Source organism: Anguilla rostrata, chromosome 8 (assembly GCF_018555375.3).
Source record: "Anguilla rostrata isolate EN2019 chromosome 8, ASM1855537v3, whole genome shotgun sequence".
Lineage (NCBI taxonomy): Eukaryota > Metazoa > Chordata > Actinopteri > Anguilliformes > Anguillidae > Anguilla > Anguilla rostrata.
The window spans coordinates 4,842,983-4,866,221 of NC_057940.1; the positions used below are offsets into that span (position 1 = coordinate 4,842,983).

Genomic DNA, 23,239 nt, shown 5'->3' on the forward strand with positions numbered 1-23,239 from the left:
TTACATATTACATCCAAAGACATCTGAAACATTCAAAGTGATGAATATGCAATAATAGAGTAAATCGGGAATAAGAGGGCACTTTTTCAGGACTATCTATAATAATAAAAAAATCTAATGTGTAATGTACGATGAGTAATATACAAAGCACTGATGTTACTTTGGTCATAATGAATTAATAAGGTTTAAGGCATACATCTTCAATGCTTATGTAGTTTATTTAAGCTCACTGTCTTTTTTAAGCATGGGCAATGTTATATAATGGTGATTCTCAGCTCTGTGATACTGTGATGATGTCTTTCCACAGAAACGGAAATGTAAACAGGAGTTAGTCAACTACACTGCAGCCTCTGCAATATCTACCTCAGATACACTTCCTGTGTGATGATTGTGGGCTAGAGAAGGAAATATTCCTACGGTACCTACAGCACGACCCCCTTATTTCAAAGCATCCACCTGTGTGCACACACACACACACACACACACACACTCACACAAACGCACGCACGCATGCACACTCACACAAACACACACACACACACAAATGCACGCACACACGCACATACATATACACACATCTGCACACACACACATACACGCACGCATGAATACACACACGTGCACACACACACACGCACGCACATATACACACACATGCACACACACTCACGCATGCACACACACGTGAACATATACACACACATGCACACACACACAGACAAGCGCACACACATACACACACACATGCACACGCACGCACACACACACACACACTATAATCTAATCTCTGCTACAGAGGATGTTACACAGATCACTAGCTGTCTCACTCACTCACTCTTTTACTCTCACTCACTCGCTCATTCACTCTCACACAGAAAATGCTTGTCCTGTTGTTGTCCACGTTGGTGTTTTCAGGTACAGCATTTTTTCCCCTGACCTCTCATGCCAACGAATTGCGTTTACCTCCAGAAGGAATTGTCTGTGCTCTGCTTGATGCTCTTGTTGAAGTTACAGGACGTTCCGAAATTCGGTCAGCTCCAGGAGCTCAGCGGGCTGCTCCAGTACTTACTCAGTGTTTGTGCATCCCATGAAAGTCTGGCATTGAGAGGAAAAAGTTTGAGAACTGAGGCCGTGTGGAATAGATTTGCGGAGCTGAGTTTGTTTTAACATTGAATGCGGTTTTGCACTCAATGCTGTAAAATGTGTCAATGTGCAATAGTAGCTTATACGTGTATTTGATTTAAAGTAAGAAAACCTTTTATAGATGTGCAATAATAGCTTGAAAAGCTATGTTTGTCTTTAACGGTGTCATGTGTGGTCTATGCCTGCAGTACAGAGTTTGTTTAACGGATTTTTTTGCCTTTCTTTCCAGTTTCCGGAGCTGAGGAGTCTCTGTTTGTGCGTAAGGGAGGCTCTGTTCGTCTGGATGTGCAGAGACATGAACGCCTCCGGTTTGACTCCCTTTTCTGGCATTTTAATATCTCCACAGCTGTACTCGTATACATTAATAAGTTTAAAGATCTGAAATTATGTAAAGATTATAAAAGCAGGACGGAATTTGATCAGAGGAACTTCTCTCTGCTGCTGAAGAACGTGAGGCTGAGACACAGTGGGACGTACACAGCCACGATATCTGATAAGTCAGGACAGCAGATTCTTGTTGCTTCCTACAGGCTCACAGTTCAAGGTAGAAATGTTACTCTGTTTTACAGTCTCTCTGTACGGTGCAATCATGAGGGTACATAAAGGATATGCGAGGACAGATCAGCACTAATGCATTTAAATAATGGCGTCATTCTGTAAAAGTGATAAAAGTGACTTCTGAGATTATCATGACATTATGTCATATGTGGTTTCTAATGTGAATTTGTGGAATTATTATGGTATGACAGGGTAAGATGTAAGAGGTCATTATGAGACTATATGGTGCAATGTGTCACATCTTTGGCCCAGTGGATTGGTTGTTGTTTTGCAGTGGCCCCGCCCACACCCCAAGTCAGAGTGGTGTTCCTCTCCTCTGCTGGAGGGTTCTGTAAGGTGTCAGTGAACTGCTCTGCTAAAGACACCTGGGCCAGCTACACCTGTGACCACGCCCAATGCACACAGGTAGCGAATACAGCCTCGCCAACAGGAGTCAACATCATTGTCACGGCAACCAACGGTACCATTCACTGCAGCAGCAGTAACCGGGTCGACACAAAGACGGGATCGGAATCCACAAAGACCATCTGTAAGTTTGTCAGTTTGTCTGTGGATAAGGTCTGAAAGTCTGTCTGTGTCTATATTTCAGTCTGACATGTTTATATGTTTGTCTGGCATCTGTGATTTTGTCAGTTGTTCATGTACATTTATGGCTGCAGGCAGTAGTGGTCGCCTTGAGATATTGTTGTGGTGCTTATTCCTTGTAACTTTTCCTGTTTGTGTGTGAGTGTGCATGTGTGTACTTGTGTGTTTGTGTGTAACAGTAGCTGTCTCTGTGGGGTCCTGTGTAATGTTCTGTGTAATGTTGTTTATTTCCTGTAGGTCCAGTTCCTCCAGTAACACCATCTCCTGGCCTCTCACTGTGTGCGTTAAAGTCAGTGTTGTTCTCCCTGGGTCTGGTTGCTATGGTTTCGGCTGTCATCGCAGTTAATGTCAGAGAGAGGTGCTGCAGGTCAGTCATGGTCATTCCTGTGTTTACACCTCTCATGAGCAGTGAGCTTGAATCTGACACACTCAGTGACCTCTTTAAAAAGCATCCAAACATACTCACACACTCTACCCCATACTCACACACTCACACCCTCCACCACACACTTATACACTGTACCCCATACTCCCACACTCTACCCTGTACTCACACCCTCCACCACACACTTACACACTGTACCCCATACTCACACACTCCATCACACACTCACACACTCTACCCCATACTCACACACTCACACACTCTACCACACACTCACACACTCCACCTTACACTCACACCCTCCACCACACACTCACACACACTACCACACACTCACACCCTCCACCACACACTCTTCTGCTCATTTACACATTTTACCCCTCAATTCAGAGATCAGTGAGGACTGAGAGAGAAGAATAAATATGTCAGAGGGGAGGAGAGAATTAATATCTGAAATAACTGTGTGTGTGTGTCTGTTTGTGTGTGTGTTTGTGCGTGTGTATGTGTATGTGTGCGTGTGCGTGTGTGTGTGTGCATGTGTGTGTGTGTGTGTGCGCGTGCATGTGTGTGTGCGTGTGTGTGTGTGCGTGCGTGCGTGTGTGTGTGTTTGTATCAAAAAAAGATGAACTAGTTTGTCCAAGCTTTGCTGTGATTAATTGCAATAATTTGTAGCTGCCATGTGAACTGTATTTTTAATGTTTTTTGTTTCAAGCTTTTATGTTTTTTATATCTGTGAGCTTAATTTGTGTTTTTGGATTTTAATGTGTTTTTGGAATATTAACTTTTCATCCACTTGAGCCAAAGATGATTTTCCATCATCTGATGAATAATAAAGCTTTCTTAATTGGAAGTCGTCATACTGTTGCTCTCGTGAATCTTTAATGGACATTCAATTAAAGGAAAACATGAGATAGTATGGTAATGGTAAATAAACACAAAGAAAATATAATTCAAATGAAATTGCATTGATTTTAATATCATGCAATAAATATGGAATAAATACTGAATAAGTTTTAGGGCACATGCACTTCCACTAAATCAGACTTTAGTTTTTGTGATTAGCCCCTATATTCAATTAAACACAGATACCCATTTTAAGGGCATATTTTGTATTCACTTAACAAAGCCTTTCAGTTCTTTAAGACTGAAAAATCCATGAAACAGGAACAGGTGTGGCTTGAATGCTGAATGTTGTCTGATGACTCAGACTAGTAGCAGAAGCTTTTTTTAAATGATCAAGTAATTGTATACTTTGAAAAAAAAACCTGTTCGCTTCTCTCTGACAATAAAATCCTCAGTTTTAATACAGTTAATTAACATTTGAGGGTGAAAGAAATTAAATAATGCCATAATTACACGTTTGGCTTTCACATTTGGGGCATATGGCATGTAGTAAATAATGTTTATGAAATAATGAAAAGGAAATAAATACATAAAAACTTTGAGTTACATAAGACTAAAACAGACTTTTTTCAACTTTTAACAGTAAAATTCAAATCAGGTCCGCCTCGTCCTGTATAAATGATTATACATAGTAGTAATATACAAAGCACTTGTTTCACATTGGATATTTTTATGGTGCATTGACAAGTAGATTGAAGTTGATAAGTAGACATGTAAAATATCTTGAATGGTTGTATAGCACATTTAAGCTCACTGTCTTTTTTTAAGCGTGGAGTTTGCATATGAAGTCTTTAATGGTCATTCTCAGCTCTGTGATACTGTGATGACATCATTTCACAGACACGTAAATGTGAACAGGAGCAGTTCATCAGCCACAGTGCAGCCACTGCAGCCTGTAACTAAAACACACTTCCTGTTTGTGGGCTAAAACAAAAAAAATACATTCCAAACTACAGCATAGCCTCCCATTTTAAAATCACTCCCCACACACACACAAACACACATATACTCACACACACACATTACATTCCAACTGCTACTGAGAAAGTTCCACAGATCACTAGCTGTCTCTCTCTCTCAGACTGAAAATGCTTGTCCTGTTGGTGTCCACACTGCTTTTCTCAGGTACAGTACACTTCAAACACATCTATTTGAAATATGTGTGTAAATAATGGGTCACTTGCCTCTTATTTTGTGTGGTTCAAACCTCTTTGTCATCTTTTTCACCTGCAAAGCAACATTTGCTTACATCCTTTTGTTTTCAGTCTATAGGCACTTTTACTAGGTAGGCATTTTATACTTTGTAAACATACATGAGCAGGAATTGTTGGTGCTGGGCTTAATCCTCTTGTTGAAGTTGTGGGACATTCTGAAATTCGGTCAGCTCCAGGAGCTCAACAGGCTGCTCCAGTACTTACTCAGTGTTTTTGCATCCCGTGACCAGAGTCAACTGCTGGCATAAACGGTTTATGCGGCCATTTTGGGCCACATCTGGGGATGGGAAACACAACACAGGATTCAAACGTTTTTATTTTATTTTATTGAAAGTCGTTTAAATTGTGCAGTATTCAGAGGGCACGGATAGTCAAATCAAGTAAAGTCAAAGTTTATTTATATAGCACATTTGCAACAACCACAGTTGAACAAAGTGCTTGAACAGACTTAAAATAACAAAAACGAATATAAAAGTAATAAAAAAATTAGAATAAAAGGAAACAATAAACATGGTAATAAAAGAATTATATAGAAGATAAAAACAAGGTGACAAGCTCAACTCAAATTAAATGCCAACGAGAAGAGGTGGGTCTTCAGCAGGGACTTAAAAGACTCTAGGGTCTGAGCAGTTCTTATATGAAAAGGTAGGCTGTTCCAGAGATCAGGGGCAGCTAGTGCAAAGGCTCGGTCACCTCTATTTTTGTGCCTGGATCTTGGAACATCCAAGAGCATCTGGTTGGCCGACATTAGTGCTCTAATTGGAGTATGATGCTGTAAAAGTGCAAGGATAACTGTTTTGATGCTATTGCCCTCATGTCAATTCCCTGGTCTGTGACCACACTGACCCTACACATCAGCCAGACCTCTCCATTCTGCCACCTCTGGACACTTGGCACCTCTCCCTCTTCGTGTCTGTACTTCCCGTTCGTGTCTGCTGTCTGTCCTGGCCCCTCGCTGGTGGAATGACCTTCCTGTGGCGGTCAGAACAGCAGAGAATCTTTAAGCGCAGACTCATCTCTTCAGGCTGCACCTCTCCCCACCCCTCCCTAGCCTCTAGTTTAGCTCTACTCTATGTACCTAGTTAGGCTAATGCGATCTCGTTAGTTTTGTATTTGGCAGGATTGTTTTGTTTAATTCTGATTAGGCAAATGTGATTTCAGTGCTAGTTTTGTACTTGGCAGGATTGTTTTGTTTATTTGCTCAACAGGTTACCCTACAGGATTGGAGTCCTGATCTATGTGGTCACTTCTGGCACTACGGTCTTTACTTCACTCTAGTGTGTTTTTCTGCACCTCTGCACTTTGAACTGATGCACTTGTTGTACGTCGCTCTGGATAAGAGCATCTGCTAAATGCCTGTAATGTAATGTAATGTAATGAAAGTGGAAGTAGCAGCTTTAGTTCCTCATTCAGAAGCCCTTCACAGTTTCACACTGCAGAATAAAACTGCTGTTCATCGCTATTCTGGTTATCTCTGCGATCTCAGGTACGGCACCATTACACACTTTTAGAGTACTCATCTTCTTCATGCTTCTGTATATTTGTATAAATGTATTTACTGGTCCATCAGGGATATTGTATTCAAATAAATACATTCATGACATTCACGCATGGCGCGTCGTACCGAAATTAGCCGGAAGGCCATGGCTCCTGCCTCGTTGTTTTGGCTGAGGTGGCCTTTATTGATGAGACTTTTTAGGGGTGAGACTGGCAGTACAAACCACGCTGTTTTAGGGGTGATGCTTTACTACAGTAATTTCCTTGATAAAATGTATTATTGGTTTTAAATACTTGACTTAGGGACCACAATTTCATGAATTTTCTGTGAACTCCCTGGCGTTTGGAACGATGACATATTTTTTCTTGACTCAACTTTTCGCTCCACAATTTTTTATTTGTAACCAAACAATTCACGTGTGGGTAAAGCACACATTCTTAACTTTTACTGACGGGTATTTCTTATACATTTTGCTTCCAATATGTAGAAATCACAGCTTTTTTATAAATAGACCCCCCATTTCAGGGCATCATAACATTCGGGAGAAATGGTGATAGGTGTTCCTGATTAGTCCGGTGAGTTCAGTTGCTTCCCTAGTGCAGATATAAGTGAGCTTTCAGTATCTAATTTTGAATCTAACCTTTCGATTGTCTTTGGAGTTTGTTATTGGCATTTGTCAGCATAAGGACCAGAGTTATGACAATGTCAAGGAAGCCATTATTTATATAATATAATATGTAAAATGCAATGTAATATAATGGTGCAAGCCGTGCATTAAGAACTACTTGTGGATGTGATGCAAGAAATGCAATCTGGCCCTTTGCATAACCCAGTGGCCCTATTTGTACTGCTTTAAAGTGTAGCCTGAGTATGCAGTTTTTAGCATTTTTTAATGCATATCCTTCTTTCTATTGAGTGCGGAACTTCATATAGTGATTACTGTCATAGGTTATGCCCGTGGTAACCTACCCTGTTCCCGGAGATCTACCATCTTGTAGGCTTTCATTTCAACCATAATTTTGCACACCTGATTCTACTAATTAGCAGCTCAACGAGATCTCTAGCTATTGAATGAGGTGTTCTTTGTTAGGATTGGGGTGGAAACTGATATAATGGTCAATCTTAAGGAACAAGGTTTGTTATTAGGGGCATAACCTATGACAGTAATCACTTTGAATTCTGGTTTTTGTAGTTTCCTTTCAATCAGCTGCTAGTTAAAGCCTTAAGAACATAGTGTGTGGATTCCTTAGCCTATCAATGACTTAAGTGAATCACTGGTGCTGAGAACACCCCAAAAACCAACAGACACTGCGGCCCTCCAGGACTGGAGTCAGACACCTGTGCCATACAGCATAATTTGTTTTTCTTCGTTTTTTTTTCTGACTTGTGTTTTTAAACCATTTCAAGCATGTGTACCAAAAGAATAATTTATCTGAGGTATAGAAAAAACTTTCAGCTGGAAAGGGTAGTGTGGAGGGTTGAGAAGCTCAGGCGTGTTTCAGAAACGAGTGCTTCCTGTTGTGGTGGGGTCTTGTGAGTCATACATCTTGTGTCAGTTGTTACTGTATTAGTTTGGATGCTGTAAAATGTGTTATTGTGCAATAATAGTGTGGTGTGGGGATGGCTGGTTTAAGCAGCCACACCTGCCCTGGGTCAAACCAATTATCCAACTGGCCAGGTCTAATTAGCTTGACCCAGGGCAGGTGTGGCTGCTTAAACCAGCCATCCCCACACCACAAATAGCTTGCAAGTGATTTGGATTTAAAGTAAGAAAGTCTTTCATAGATGTATGATAATAGCTTGTAAAAGTATTGTATTTCATTGTACTGTATAATGTGTGGTGTATATGGTATCTGCTGAACAGAATTTGATTTGAAGTTTTAAAATGAACATTTCTCTGTATTTTCCAGTTTCCAGAGCTGAGGAGTCTTTGTCTCTGTTTGTGCGTGAGGGAGGTTCTGTTCGTCTGGATGTGCATGGATATGAAAAACTCCGGTTTAACAGCCTGTACTGGCATTTTAACTCCATAGCCATACTAGAATACATTATCAAGTTTAAACTGACATTTTATAAAGATTATGAAATCAGGGCAGAATTTGATCAAAAGAACTTCACTCTGCTGCTGAAGAACGTGCAGGAGAGAGACAGTGGGATCTACACAGCAAAGATAACTGAAGCAGGACAGCTGAGAGTTGTTGCTTCCTACAAGCTAACAGTTCAAGGTAGAAATAACACACTGTATAACAGTCTCTGTGTACAATGCAATCATAAGGGTGCATGAAAGATATGGGTGTGGAACAGATCGCCACTAATGCATTTAAATAATGGTGTAATTCTGCAGATAAATGTGACTTCTGAGATTATCATGACATTAAGTCATATGATGTGGTTTCTATGATGATATGAAACACTTTGAATATGTGGAATTATTATTGTATGATATGATATATGAGATTATTATGAGACTATAGGGTGCAATGTGTCACATCTTTGGCCCATTGGATTGGTTGTTGTTTTGCAGAGGCCCCGCCCACACCCCAGGTGAGAGTGGTGTTACTCTCCTCTGCTGGAGGGTTCTGTCACGTGTCAGTGAACTGCTCTGCTAAAGACACCTGGGCCAGCTACACCTGTGACCACGCCCACTGCACACAGGTAGAAAATACAACCTTGTCAACAGAAGTCAAGATCATCGTCACGGCAAACAAAGAGGCCATCAGCTGCAGCAGCAGTAACCGGGTCGACACAAAGACGCAATCCACAAAGCACATCTGTAAGTCTGTCTGTCTGTCTGTGAATAAAGTCTGCAAGTCTGTTTGTGGGTAATGTCTAGAAGAGTATGTGGATAAAGTCTGAAAGTCTGTCTGTGGGTATCGTGTCTATATTTCTGTCTGACATGTTCATATGTTTGTCAGGCATCTGTGATTCTGTCAGTTGTTTATATACTACTGCTGCAGGCAGTAGTGTTCATCATGAGATATTGTTGTGGTGTTCATTCCTTGTAACTTTTCCTGCTTGTGAGTTTGTGTGTGTGTGTGTGTGTGTGTGTGTGTGTGTGTTTGAATATGTGTATGCACAAATACACGTGTGTGTGTGTGTGTGTGTGTGTGTTTTGATGTATGTGTTTTTGTGTGTAAGACTAGTTATCTATGTGGGGTCCTGTGTAATGTTGTTTATTTCCTTTAGGTCTAGATTCTCCTGGCCTCTCACCGTGTGCGCTAAAGTCAGTGCTGTTCTCCCTGGGTCTGGTTGCCATGGTTTCGGCTGTCATCGCAGTTAATGCCAGAGAGAGGTGCTGCAGGTCAGTCATGGTCATTCCTGTTTCCACCTCTCATTAGCAGTGAGCTTGAATCTGACACACTCAGTGACCTATTTAAAAAGCATCCAAACACACTCACATACTCTACCCCTCACTCACACCCTACGCCTCACACACTCTACCACACACGCACGTGCTCGATCGCACACTCACACACTTTACCCTCTCACTCCCACACTCCACCACACACTCACACACTCTACCCCTCACTCCCACACTCCACCACACACTCACACACTCTACCCCTCACTCACACACTCTACCCCTCACTCACAAACCACACACTCACACCCTCCATCACACACTCTACCTCTCACTCCCACACTCCACCACACACTCACACACTCTACCCCTCACTCACAAACTCTACCACACACTCACACACTCTACCACAGATTCACACACTCTACCCCTCACTCACGCACTCTACCACATACTCTCAGCCTCCACATACTCTAATAAACGCTGTACTGTTTCATGTGAATTTTGGATGTCGTAATGAAGTTAAAATTATTTATTTTTGTTGTTTTTTTTTTTTTCAGAGATCAATCAGGACTGAGAGAGAATAATAAATCTGTCAGAGGGGAGGAGAGAATTAATATCTGAAATAACTGTGTGTGAGCATATGTTTGTGTGTGTGCGTGTGTATGTGTATGTAAGTGTGCGTGCATGCGTGTGTGTGTGTGTATGTGCACATGCGTGTGTGTATCAAAAAACTTCAAGCTCCTGAATGCATATAAAACAAGCAATCCTAGCAATGCAGTGCAGTACATATTTAAAATATTTCACCAGCACCACCCCAACCTTTGGGAGGGAAAACACAAGCACACAGTCATATTGGGGGTGAACTGATAATTAACTAGTTTGTTCAAGCTTTGCTGTGACTCATTGCCATGCTTTTTAAGCTACGATGTGATCTTACCTGTATATTTTAAGTTTTTTGTTTCAAACTTTTATGTTTTTTATATTTGTGAGCTAAATTCTTCATGTGCTTTTGGATTTGAATGTGTTTTTGGATTATGAGCTTTTCATCCACTCAAGCCGAAGATGATTTTCCATCTGATGAAAAATAAAGTTTTCTGACTCGAAAGTAGTCATACTTTTGCTCAAATGAATCCTTAATGAGCATTCAATTAAAGGAAAACATGAAATTGTATTTTAATGGTAAAAGAAAAAACACAAAGCAAATATAATTCAAATGAAATTATATTAAATTTTGGTTCAACATCATGCAATAAATATTGATTAAATACTGAATAAGTTTTAGGGCAGTGTAGTTCCACTAAACCAGACTGCACTTTTTGTGATTAACCCCTATATTCTATCAAACACAGGTACCCATTTTAAGGGCATATGCAATTCAGTCAAAGCAGACTTAAATGGTTTTGTATTCACTCAACGAAGCCTTTAAGTTCTTTAAGACTGAAAAATCCATGAAACAGGAAGAGGTGTGGCTTGAATGTTTCCTGATGACTCAGGCTAGTAGCAGAAGGTTTTTTTAAAATGATTGTCGTGTCTAGGAACCGACAGAATTCAAAGTCCAATCATTAACTTGTAGAAAACTACTTCACGAGGGAAAAGACACCACAGCAGCAAGCTCTTCAGAAAAGTTAGACTTTATTTGCACAGGTGTACAAAGCCGGATCAATTCAGTCGAATTGAACCTCGATTGTCAGTTTCACATACATTTTATACACAAATGTACCCCACAACTCCCCTTAACACATTTCTAAAAATACCAGCCATCTGGTCTTCTTGGCACCACAATTATTTAGATTTTCCTGCTCTTGGGTCAGCCTGACCTTCTTGGCACCACAATGATTTTCTGTTCTTTAGATGATAACGTTATCTTTCCTTTATACAAATCTTAGTCTTCATTCTGTAATGTTTCTTTAAGCATACAAGTTACAGGATTTATAGCCTCATGTACTTTTCTATATATATTCAGTTTACATAAGGGTCACTGTAAAAATGTTGTCTTCTAGTACTTCAATAGCGTTGTGTTAGTTTTGGAAAAATATTCACCTTCTAGCATTTTTACTTGGCAATAATGTAGTGTTAGTTTTCTGCTGAGTAAGTATGGTTTTTTTTAAGCCTTCTACGTTTGCTTTTTTCTACAGTGGACACTGTGGTTTCTTGCGTTTCCATAAGCTTAGCTGCAACTACTGATATAGGTTTATTGGATTACATATTGATTATATTAGTGTATTGTTATACATGTGATATATTTTTATCATGCAGCATCGAGAGTTTGGAGGAAACAGTTTGATCAACATTGATGGGAATACCCTAACTTTAACATGTGACGTCATCTCAATCATGGGGAGTCTCAAAATTTTCCTACATGATCAAGTGATTGTGTAGTTTGAAAAAAAGACCTGTAAACCAGAAAATCCTCAGTTTTAATACAGTGAATTAACTCACTCTCCCTGGGGGTGAAAAAAATTGAATAATGCAAGAATTTTTGACTTTCACATTAGCGGCATATGGCATGTAGTAAATAATTTTTATGAAATAATGAAGAGGAAATAAATTTTTAAAAAGTTTGCTGAGTCACATAATTTGTACAGATTAAAACAGACTTTTTTCAACTTTTAACAGTAAAATTAAAATCAGACTGATTTTAATTTTACTGTTTACCAAAAAAAAACAGTAAAACAGTTTTACTAAAATCAGGCTTACAAACCACGCGGAGAAAGAGACACGGCACCCCAGTCTGCTACTGCAACCTCCACCACATGGTCTGTGATCACAATTTACGGTGTGAGATTGCAAGTATGTGACTAGAATGTTCTTAACCGACCATTCTAATGCTGATGTAACTGCCTTTAAGTGAGAACAGTGGAGTTTTCGAACACTTAGAACTTTGAAAAACTTTGAAAACAAAGCATTCCAAAAAGCCTGCTCTTGTAAGGGTTAAGATGCACCCTTATTCACGGTGGCATATATGGACTCAGGTTTTGTTGGAGGGTCTCCTGCTGGTCCCAACACGTCATAGACCGTGTTCACTTTTGGGTGGTGCTCTGGCTTTGCAGTGGTGACTGTTTCATACACGGTTACTTCCGTGCTTGTATTACTGAGCTCCACACCCAGACCCTACAGATAAACAGAGACAGGGACAGAACAGTTATCATTATCATCATTTAGGGCTTGGTGTGTGTGTGTATATATATATATATATATATATATATATATACACACACACACACACACACTCACCCGCCACTTCATTACGTACACCTGTTCAACTGCAAACTGCACCCGTTAACGCAAATATCTAATCAGCCAATCACGTGGCAGCAACTCAATGCATTTAGGCATGTAGACATGGTCAAGACAATCTGCTGAAGTTCAAACCAAGCATCAGAATGAGGAAGAAAGGTGATTTTAGTGACTTTGAACGTGGCATGGTTGTTGGTGCCAGACGGGCTGGTTTGAGTATTTCAGAAACTGCTGATCTACTGGGATGTTCACGCACAACCGTCTCTGGGGTTTAAAGAGAATGGTCCGAGAAAGAGAAAATATTCCAGTGAGCGGCAGTTCTCTGGGCGAAAATGGTCAGAGGAGAATGGCCAGTCTGGTTAGAGCTGATAGAAAGGCAACAGTAAGTCAAATAACCACTCATTACAACCACGGTATGCAGAAGAGCATCTCTGAACGAACACCACGTCAAACCTTGAAGCAGATGGGCTACAGCAGCAGAAGACCACACCGGGTGCCACTCCTGTCACCTAATGAAGTGGCCGGTGAGTGTATATATATATATATACACTCATATATATATTATAAAATAACTGTAACAGATTTATAAGATTGATAGGAATAATTGTACCTCAACAGAAGCATATTCAGTGTTGCACTTTTCCTGTATCTGGGACCCTGTGAAATTCAAATCTAGTTAATACTTCACTGGGTTCAACAGCAGAATTTATCAGGGTTCAATGAAAGAAATGTTCTCAGTCAGGGGCAGCCATTTTTAGAATTAACAACATCACTTCATGTGTAAATGTATTTTAAAATACTTCAAATATGTATTTACATACATTTTCAAATACAAATACAAATACGTGTTTGTATTTTAACCAGGTCTGGTACAGACTGCTCAGGCTTAAGAGTGTAGGAGCAGAGAGAATTTTTATCCCACAAGCTACAGCAGCAGTGAACACCAGTGTACACTGATGTGCCATTTTACAACAAATTACACTCTGTACAGCTGTTTACTTAATTCATTCATTCATTTAATTTAATTTACATTTACACAACACCACAATTTCATATTTAAATTGCTGTAACTGTACGGCATGTTGTGGCAGATTAGCAGTTAGCCATGCGAATGGTACAGGGTGGTGTGGAGGCTTAGCTTCAGCAGTTAGCCATGAGAGGGGTACAGGGTGACATGGCTGCTTAGCTTTAGCTGTTAGCCACGAGAGGGATACAGGGTGGTATGGCTGCTTAGCTTCAGCAGTTAGCCATGAGAGGGGTACAGGGTGGTCTGACGGTAGGAATAGCAAATGTAATCTGGAAATACTCACTGAAACATTAATCACTCAGTGAATGACAGTGATTCACTTCTATTTGTGCAATATTAAAACCTGATGCACTTTACCTCCAGATATCCTCCTCTTTTTATAAATGACATAGACAATGGTGATGATGATGATGATGATGATGGTGACAACAGTGACTCCCACAGGAAAACTGTCCTTGATCGGTGTACCTGTAGTGAGAGACAGACTGTCATTTTGGATTTCTCTGATCAGGACACGGATGCCTTCCTACCCCCCTCATCCTCCCCTACTCCATCAGGGGTTCCCAAACTGCGGGGTCGGGTAGCCAGATGGATTAGAAATCTCCCGTTTTCAAATTGTTTGAACAAGTCCGGTTTGTGGTACCAAGCAAACATTGTAAATGTCCAGTCTGACTAGTTGATTGAAATTTAACCGCTAGTTTGTAATGAATTCCATCTTCCCTCTACACTGTTACATTAGATTGTGACGGTAGACCTTCCACAGCCATACTGAGAGAAAGTCCTAGATTTCCTAAATTTTAGGAAAGGGGAGTAGGGAGGAACCTACAAAACTATCAATAGAGGTTTGTCTGGAACAAAGCAACATGGTTCCGGACCAAAGACACATGGTTCTGGAGCAAAGCAAAGTGGTGGGAGCTTCCATGGACCCAGACTATATCTTAGTTGGGCTGCTCCAAGCCACCTAGATCTTTCTGTTTTTGTGGGATGAGGGTGTGATGATGTGTGCCAAAGAAAAGTAGGATGAAGAACTGTTTTATGGTCCCGTTCTGGCATGATGGGATAGGACCCCATGGTGATGAGTTGAAATTTACCCCACCTGGGGCAAATGGCCAAGACTGTGCTTTGTTTCTTAAGAACACTTCCTGGTTTTGTTGAGAGACGTTGCTCACTAGCGCCAGTGCATCTGGCTCCAATGTAGGACTTTCAGCCCCCCGTTTCAATGTAAGTCAATAGTAGCATTGCGGTCAAAATACAGTCAATCATTGTTTCTAGGAGAGCATGTAGTCACAATAGGTGTGATTTTTTTTTGTCAAATGCCTCCCCATGTGCCAAGCTCTTGTGTCATTTGGACAATAATTTAATATTTTGTCGACCAATCGGGGACAGTTTGTGCCACTGCCTACTAAGTGTGTCACTCAGGTTGGGGGGGTTGTCTCATGTGCTCAGTGGATGACCTGGACCTGGCCCGGACTTCATGACCATATAAGGGTCCCACCTTTCCCCTACTATGCAGTCTCTGGCTCCAGTTCATACAACATGGAGGTAAAAACTGCACTTCTGCGGTTTCAAAAGTCACATTGTAGAAAAAATATGGACAATCTGTGTTTTGAACTTGTGAAGATGTGTGAAGATGTGTGTTCGTTTAGTATTTTGAATGTTTTCCACGTGAACACAAGGAAAGAGAAGAGCACAGACAGACCTGCAGGTTTTATGCACAGACAGACAAACTTACAGAAGTCCTTTATGGATTCTGATTGTGTCTTTGCGTCGACCCGGTTACTGCTGCTGCAGTGGATGGTCCCATTGGTTGCCGTGACGATGATGTTGACTCCTGTTGGTGAGGTTGTATTTGCTACCTGTGTGCAGTCGTCATGGTCACAGGTGTAGCTGGCCCAGGTGTCTTTAGCAGAGCAGTTCACTGACACCATACAGAACCCTCCATCTGAGGAGAGTAATGCCACTCCCACCTCTGGTGTGGGCGGGGCCTCTACAAAACAACAACCAATCCGCTGGGCCAAAGATGTGACACATTACACCATATAGTCTCATAATAATCTCATACATTAAATTGGCAATAATATCCCATATATTCAAATTTAACCATATAATCTTATAATAATCTGATAAATATCATCAAATGACATGATTTCATGATAATCTCAGAAATCACATTTATCTACAGAATGACAGCATTATTTAAATGCATTAGTATCGATGTATTCTCCACCCATATCTTTTTAGCACCCTCATGATTGTATTGTACACAGAGACTGTAAAACAGTGTGTTATTTCTACCTTGAACTGTGATGCTGTAGGAAGCAAGATCTTTCAGCTGTCCTTCTTCAGTTATCTTTGCTGTGTAGATCCCACTGTCTCTCTCCTGCACGTTCTTCAGCAGCAGAGTGAAGTTCTTTTGATCAAATTCGGTGCTGATGTTATAATTATTATAAAATGTCAGTTTAAACCCGATAATGTATTCTAGTATGGTTGTGGAGATATTAAAATACCAGGACAGGGTGCTAAACTGGAGTCCTTCATATCCCTGCACATCCAGACGAACAGAACCTCCCTCACGCACAAACAGACACAAAGACTCCTCAGCTCTGGAAACTGGAAAATACAGAGAAATGTTCATTTTAAAACTTCAAATCAAATTCTGTTCAGCAGATACCATATACACCACACATTATACAGTACAATGAAATACAATACTTTTACAAGCTATTATCATACATCTATGAAAGACTTTCTTACTTTAAATCCAAATCACTTGCAAGCTATTTGTGGTGTGGGGATGGCTGGTTTAAGCAGCCACACCTGCCCTGGGTCAAGCTAATTAGACCTGGCCAGTTGGATAATTGGTTTGACCCAGGGCAGGTGTGGCTGCTTAAACCAGCCATCCCCACACCACACTATTATTGCACAATAACACATTTTACAGCATCCAAACTAATACAGTAACAAATCACCACCGTATATCTGAATTACATTTAATGGCAGAATGTGTAATACAGTATGAAACTGATATTTGCAATTTGTACTTCACAGTAAAAAAAAATATAACCATCAGCCTAATGTATAATTTATGATTTCTGTCTTTTTGTGCTGAAATATGTGACATTTAAACCTATTCTACAAATTTTCAGGTTGTGAGACGTTTGTCAGTAGAGCAATGGGGCATTGGTAGAAATTAGCAAGAGACAAATCCTGTAATTATCAGGAAATATCAGGGGGTACAGAAAAAGAGTTCAGTATGTCTAATGGTGAGCTGGCAGATGTAAAATTCCACATAATGAATTACCCACACGCACACACGTACACACACTCATACGCACACCCACATACACACGCACATACACTCTTGCACATACACATGTGCACAAACACACACATGCGCACACACACTCATGTGCACAAACACAGGTACACACTCACACCCACGTGCACACACACCCACACTTGTACAAACACACACACACACACACACACACACAAAATGGCATTTTCTTCTTTCCTTTTAGAGTTGTTTTTGGAGCACTGAACTGACACAAGATGTATGACTCACGAGACCCCACCACAACAGGAAGCACACGTCTCTGAAACACGCCTGAGCTTCTCAACCCTCCACACTACCCTTTCCAGCTGAAAGTTTTTTCTGTACCTCAGATAAATTATTCTTTTGGTTCGCATGCTTGAAATGGATTAAAAACACAAATCGTATTTTTTGAAGAAAAACAAATTATGCTGTATGGCACAGGTGTCTGACTCCAGTCCTGGAAGGCCGCAGTGTCTGTTGGTTTTTGGGGTGTTCTCAGCACCAGTGATTCACTTAAGTCATTGATAAGCTAAGGAATCCATTGTTCCTTAAGATCGACCATTATATCGGTTTCCACCCCAATCCTAACAAAGAACACCTCATTCAATAGCTAGAGATCTCGTTGAGCTGCTAATTAGTAGAATCAGGTGTGCAAAATTATGGTTGAAATGAAAGCCTACAAGATGGTAGATCTCCGGGAACAGGGTAGGTTACCACGGGCATAACCTATGACAGTAATCACTATATGAAGTTCCGCACTCAATAGAAAGAAGGATATGCATTAAAAAATGCTAAAAACTGCATACTCAGGCTACACTTTAAAGCAGTACAAATAGGGCCACTGGGTTATGCAAAGGGCCAGATTGCATTTCTTGCATCACATCCACAAGTAGTTCTTAATGCACGGCTTGCACCATTATATTACATTGCATTTTACATATTATATTATATAAATAATGGCTTCCTTGACATTGTCATAACTCTGGTCCTTATGCTGACAAATGCCAATAACAAACTCCAAAGACAATCGAAAGGTTAGATTCAAAATTAGATACTGAAAGCTCACTTATATCTGCACTAGGGAAGCAACTGAACTCACCGGACTAATCAGGAACACCTATCACACCATTTCTCCCGAATGTTATGATGCCCTGAAATTGGGGGTCTATTTATAAAAAAAGCTGTGATTTCTACATATTGGAAGCAAAATGTATAAGAAATACTCGTCAGTAAAAGTTAAGAATGTGTGCTTTACCCACACGTGAATTGTTTGGTTACAAATAAAAAATTGTGGAGCGAAAAGTCGAGTCAAGAAAAAATGTCATCGTTCCAAACGCCAGGGAGTTCACAGAAAATTCATGAAATTGTGGTCCCTAAGTCAAGTATTTAAAACCAATAATACATTTTATCAAAGAAATTACTGTAGTAAAGCATCACCCCTAAAACAGTGTGGTTTGTACTGCCAGTCTCACCCCTAAAAAAGTCTTATCAATAAAGGCCACCTCACCCAAAACAACGAGGCAGGAGCCATGGCCTTCTGGCTAATTTCGGTATGATGCGCCATGCGCCTGTCATGAATGTATTTAATTGAATACAATATCCCTGATGGACCAGTAAATACATTTATTGGGATGGCAGGTATGCCATCCCGCCAAGTTACGCCTTGGCGGGGGCATGCCCCATACCTATACAGCACCGAGAGTTTGGCACTTTTCAGGGTTCCCCACAGAAATAACCACAACAGCCACAGACACTCAGCCCTTAAAAACATTAAATTCTGTACATTCTGACCCCATTTCAACAGACAGATTTCATAAACAACTTCACATGTCCACACAATAAAGCCCCAAACTAAGGGAATTTTGTGTTTTCTCATTCTTCTTCTCTTTCTTCTTCTTCTTCTTCTTCTTCTTCTTCTCATTCTTATTTTTCCTGCCGCCGATCCCACTAATAACATGTCTCCCCATTGGACATTTTACCGACACCCGCCAAATCTTCACCTACACGACCCAATGAAAAACTCGCAAACACACGCAAAATACCCATACCTTTTTACTCTGAAACATTCTAAGTACAAACAGTTAGTCTGCCTGTGGCCTAGTGGGTAAGGTTACAGTCTTGGGAATGCAGGGTCGTAGGTTCAAGTCCAGCTAAGAACGTGTTTCTTTAACCTGCTTTTACCCTCACTAATAATTGTCTATTATTACTTCTCAATTATTGCTTTTGCACCATATCTACCCGCCGTTCACCAAACTTATACACTGAATTATGACGTACCGTCTGCACGTTCAGTTGTTAACCGGCTACAATATTGCAAAGCCATATGGATTCAACGGGAGCTCTTCTGTGCTTACTGGCCTGTGTTCTTTAAAACCATGGACAGGTTTGCTAATGATATTTCACCCATTGCATAGCTATGTCATGGTGCTGCACTAACAAAGTCACTGACTGGCAAACCTCCGGTTGAAGAATCCCGCCTCGCCCTCAGCCAGATAATTTCCTCTTTTACACTAATGTTTTCTTACGCTTTTATATTTTCTTTACCAAAACTCACTCACGGCCACCTATATGCATTTCATGACGGCAAATGTATTCCTTTTATTAAAAAGTTACACCAGTTCACCGCTGTGCCATTTCTACTAACTATATTTCTTCACTTGGCTACCGTACAAAACCTTCTTATCAGCAAGCGCCACGTTTCTACATTCATGTTACCTCGCCCTGTTCTCTATCTAGCCACATACAAACAATTACTACGTATGTGCGTTCTGAAACTCCCCATTAAAACATTACATTTAAAATCACGACTCACCAATAAGTATAACTACTAGTACTGAACATGAGAAAAGCACAGCAGTGCAACATATTTCACTCGGTACTTAACCCCCCTTTGACAATTAATACTTTACACCGACTATTATATATAGCGTTCCATAAGGAAACTAAGCTCGCTCATGGTCACTTTATTTACTCCGCACTATATTCTGTGATCATGTCAACCTTCACCTACATGCCCATTCTGCTAAAAACATATTGTTTCAACTATGCAATTTCATCATTTCGTCCTAATTTCTCTCACACTGTTGTTATTTTCTCATATGCAAAGCCTGCTGGGACACATGCGTCTGCTCCTATTCTCCACTATCAATTTTTCCGGTTCTAGCTTAGCAAAACAGCGAAGAGGATTCCTACCTGCTGATAGCCTATCAAAATGCCTTATAAACCTTACAAACACTAAAAGTGCATCTCCACGAAATAACAGACAACGGAGCAGGACAGAAGGGTATACAAGTTGCGACCTAAGGAGTTCTAATTCTACGCGCTTGCTCATTCTTTTATCAATCAAGGCTCGTTGGATGGCCGTCAAATCCGTGAGTAAATACACTAGCCATATATCACCTGCGCTTCTGTTGGGTTTACGCTTACGTCACCGCACGCTTTCTCACATCCACTGTTTTTACATATAGCAAACCGACACTGCTAAACCGTATACGCTCATCAGACTGTACAAATTCACACAAGGATAGCCATAATTCACAACCGTTTCTTACAGGGTCACTTCGCATTTCTAACTCTCATAATACAACGCTTTGCAAAAAAAAAAAATGATATCTCATAAAAAACACGTTTTCAACGTACAAAAATGCCAAGTTACTCAAAAGTATTGATTTTACAATGTCATGCAAACTTTGTGTCAGATCAAAGAGTCAAATATATCGAATTGCCTCATAGAACACATTGAAATTAATGTACAAAACTGCTGCTGAGTAACTACAGGAAGCATATTTCTCCAGAAAACATGTTTATACTTGCTTCTGAACTGAATTTCAGTACATGTGCAAGTTATTGTATATTTGCTACGTACAATAAATACTGCATGTAAAATACATATTGTACATACATACATACATACATAGAGAACTTCTTTATCCCCATGGGGACATTTCCCTCGCAGCATGTTACATTCACATTTACGAACACACACCTATACCAAGAAACATACTATCATTCACGCAACAGAAAGGCTGGGCAGCGAAATACATACATACCAATACAAATTGGACATATACACGCCTATTCAATCAATCTTGACTGTGAGAGAGCCATCCACACATATGTTTGGCCTGTCCACGTAGTGCATGCTTATACACACAGGGCCAAGTGACTTGAAAGAATTGAGGAAATATTGGGTAGCATTGCTTTGAAATACATCTTATGTCATTTCGGTGAGGCAAGATAGCCTTTATTGTTTGTAGTACCGTAACTTGGCGTCATTTTGATATCAATACTTTTGAGTAACTTGGCATTTTTGTACGTTGAAAACGTGTTTTTTATGAGATACAAATATACAGAAGCATGAAGAAGATGAGTACTCTAAAAGTGTGTAAAGGTGCCGTACCTGAGATCACAGAGAAAGCCAGAATGGTGATGAACAGAGGTTCCATTCTGCAGTGTGAAACCCTTGAAGGGCTTCTGAATGAGGAACTAAAGCTGCTACTTCTGCTTACAACTTCCGTATAACTATCACAAACTATGATCTGATGAAAAAACTAAAAACGCTTCATTGAAAGTTTTTGCTTCATTGTGTGGACGTGTGACGTTGTTTGTGAATGCTGTTTGTTGAAATGGGCGTGACAAACACAGACACAGACAGGGCGGGGAATTCTGGTGAAACACAGCAGGCAAAGCAGAGAAAGTGTTAGCAATGTCTGTTTAAATGCCTATAGCTGCAGCTACGGGCTGGCTAAACTGAACAGCTCCCTCTGCACCAGCAGATGAAGCTCTAACCCCACTACCCCTCCACAGGGGGGTTGGGAGGTCTACCACATACAGCACAGAAAAACATTCCCCCACAAAACTCATAGCCCTACATCGTACAAAAAAAAAGCAATTTAACAACTAAACACCAGTCCCTATATAATAATGAATCTTACATTAAAAAAACAACATGTAGCTGCCCCCTCCATACTCCACATAAATATAATATAGCGGAAGTGAAACAAAAAAAAGAAAATACATGACTCATTGCAAAGTTTCTGTTCAGTGTCTAAGCTTATAACAGGAAGTTCCCCTAGTGTGTGGGTACAGACACAACCACAGGCCTTCCAGTGCATTTGACACACAGCCCTTTTTGATGCAGGGTAGCAGTGGTTAGCAGTGACTTCCTGTTAAAGACTTATGAAGTGCCGTCTTGGAGCCAGGTTCGAATCACACTCAGGCTTTCGGCTAGGGGCGGGGATGGGGCGTCTGTGACACCTTGGACCTGTGGGGGCGAATGAAAAAAACAAGTTGTATCTTCCTCTGCGTCGGACTGGTGCGTGATTAGTTCAGTGTGAACAAATTTTATGGGAAATGGGGAAATTCCCGTAATGTTTCAATGGGTACTTCAAATGGGAAATTCAATTTTGACCGATTGAACAGCATGTTAAAAGAATGCAATTTTGAGAAAGAAGCCATTTTAATGGGGGATTTAACATAAATTGGGAAGACAAATGTAACAGGAAAACTCTTAAGCGCATAACTCTTACACAGTTAATTAAGGCCCCAACAAGATAATACAGTCTTCAAAGACTCAGATTGACCTGGTATTTAGCGATAAGCCAGAGAGAATAGTCAAATCATTCAATATGATTACTGGGCTATCTGTCAATAATTTAATATTTGTAGTTAGAAAATTAGCCAAGAAGTCCCTGTGATGTAAGAAATCCTGGTCAGCTTAGAATACCTAAGGGAGAACAGAGCAACTTTGAAAATGCAATTAAAGGGATTAAACGGAACGATATTCTGTTTTATTTTGATGTGGAATCTGACAGCTATGCCTTTCTGTTTACAATCCAAACAATAATGAAAGATTTTCTAAAAAGAGTTAAATCTAGCCACAGACAAAAAAATACTCCTCCATGGATAAGTGGTAATACCTGGAAATTAATGAGAGAACGAGATGCTGCCCTGAAAGCAGCTTTTGGATCCAAGTTAAGTACTGATAGAGCAAGGTTTGTGACTGCCCAGACTTAAGAGTGTAGGAGCAGAGAGCATTTTTATCCCACAGTGAACACCAGTGTACACTGATGT

At 40.4% G+C, this 23,239-nt stretch overlaps 4 protein-coding genes and 1 long non-coding RNA gene across 18 annotated transcripts in view; 2 read left to right on the forward strand and 3 right to left on the reverse strand.

The window, feature by feature from the left end:
* Window positions 1-23,239, forward strand: part of LOC135260617 (carcinoembryonic antigen-related cell adhesion molecule 3-like) — a 139,243-nt gene that overhangs the window by 72,837 nt on the left and 43,167 nt on the right. For 10 of the 13 annotated variants that reach the window (XM_064345991.1, XM_064345986.1, XM_064345995.1 and 7 more), the window contains 4 exons: window positions 1,373-1,687; window positions 1,976-2,230; window positions 2,524-2,653; window positions 10,145-10,692. In XM_064345991.1, coding sequence (XP_064202061.1) covers window positions 1,373-1,687; window positions 1,976-2,230; window positions 2,524-2,653; window positions 10,145-10,208 — 764 coding nt within the window. In that variant the 3' untranslated portion in view covers window positions 10,209-10,692. Of the gene's footprint in view, window positions 1-1,372; window positions 1,688-1,975; window positions 2,231-2,523; window positions 2,654-3,061; window positions 3,581-10,144; window positions 10,693-23,239 lie in introns of those variants that run through there. The other 3 variants (XM_064345987.1, XM_064345988.1, XM_064345989.1) reach the window with 3 other exon arrangements.
* The window catches only part of LOC135260616 (uncharacterized), a 127,828-nt gene that overhangs the window by 39,771 nt on the left and 64,818 nt on the right, over window positions 1-23,239 (reverse strand). The window lies entirely within an intron of this gene.
* LOC135260620 (uncharacterized) overlaps window positions 4,624-23,239 on the forward strand; it is a 132,270-nt gene continuing 113,654 nt past the window's right edge. Inside the window, exon 1 of the mRNA XM_064346003.1 lies at window positions 4,624-4,640. The gene's annotated coding sequence lies outside the window, so the exon portion shown is untranslated. The remainder of the gene's footprint in view (window positions 4,641-23,239) is intronic.
* On the reverse strand, window positions 11,271-21,791 carry LOC135260621 (natural killer cell receptor 2B4-like). 2 transcript variants are annotated; one of them, XM_064346006.1, is made up of 6 exons: window positions 21,567-21,783; window positions 16,147-16,461; window positions 15,584-15,838; window positions 14,209-14,319; window positions 13,435-13,481; window positions 11,271-12,698 (listed from the first exon to the last, which is right to left on the reverse strand). In XM_064346006.1, exons 1-6 carry the CDS (start codon window positions 21,610-21,612, stop codon window positions 12,519-12,521), a joined length of 954 nt encoding a protein of 317 aa, XP_064202076.1. In that variant the 5' UTR covers window positions 21,613-21,783; the 3' UTR covers window positions 11,271-12,518. The 2 variants fall into 2 exon arrangements, with proteins under 2 accessions (XP_064202076.1, XP_064202077.1); XM_064346007.1 differs by lacking the exon at window positions 13,435-13,481 and having other exon boundaries at window positions 12,564-12,698; window positions 21,567-21,791.
* Window positions 22,036-23,171, reverse strand: LOC135260626 (uncharacterized). Its single transcript, XR_010331686.1, has 2 exons — window positions 23,106-23,171; window positions 22,036-23,063 (listed from the first exon to the last, which is right to left on the reverse strand). It is a non-coding gene; the product is annotated as an uncharacterized LOC135260626 (long non-coding RNA).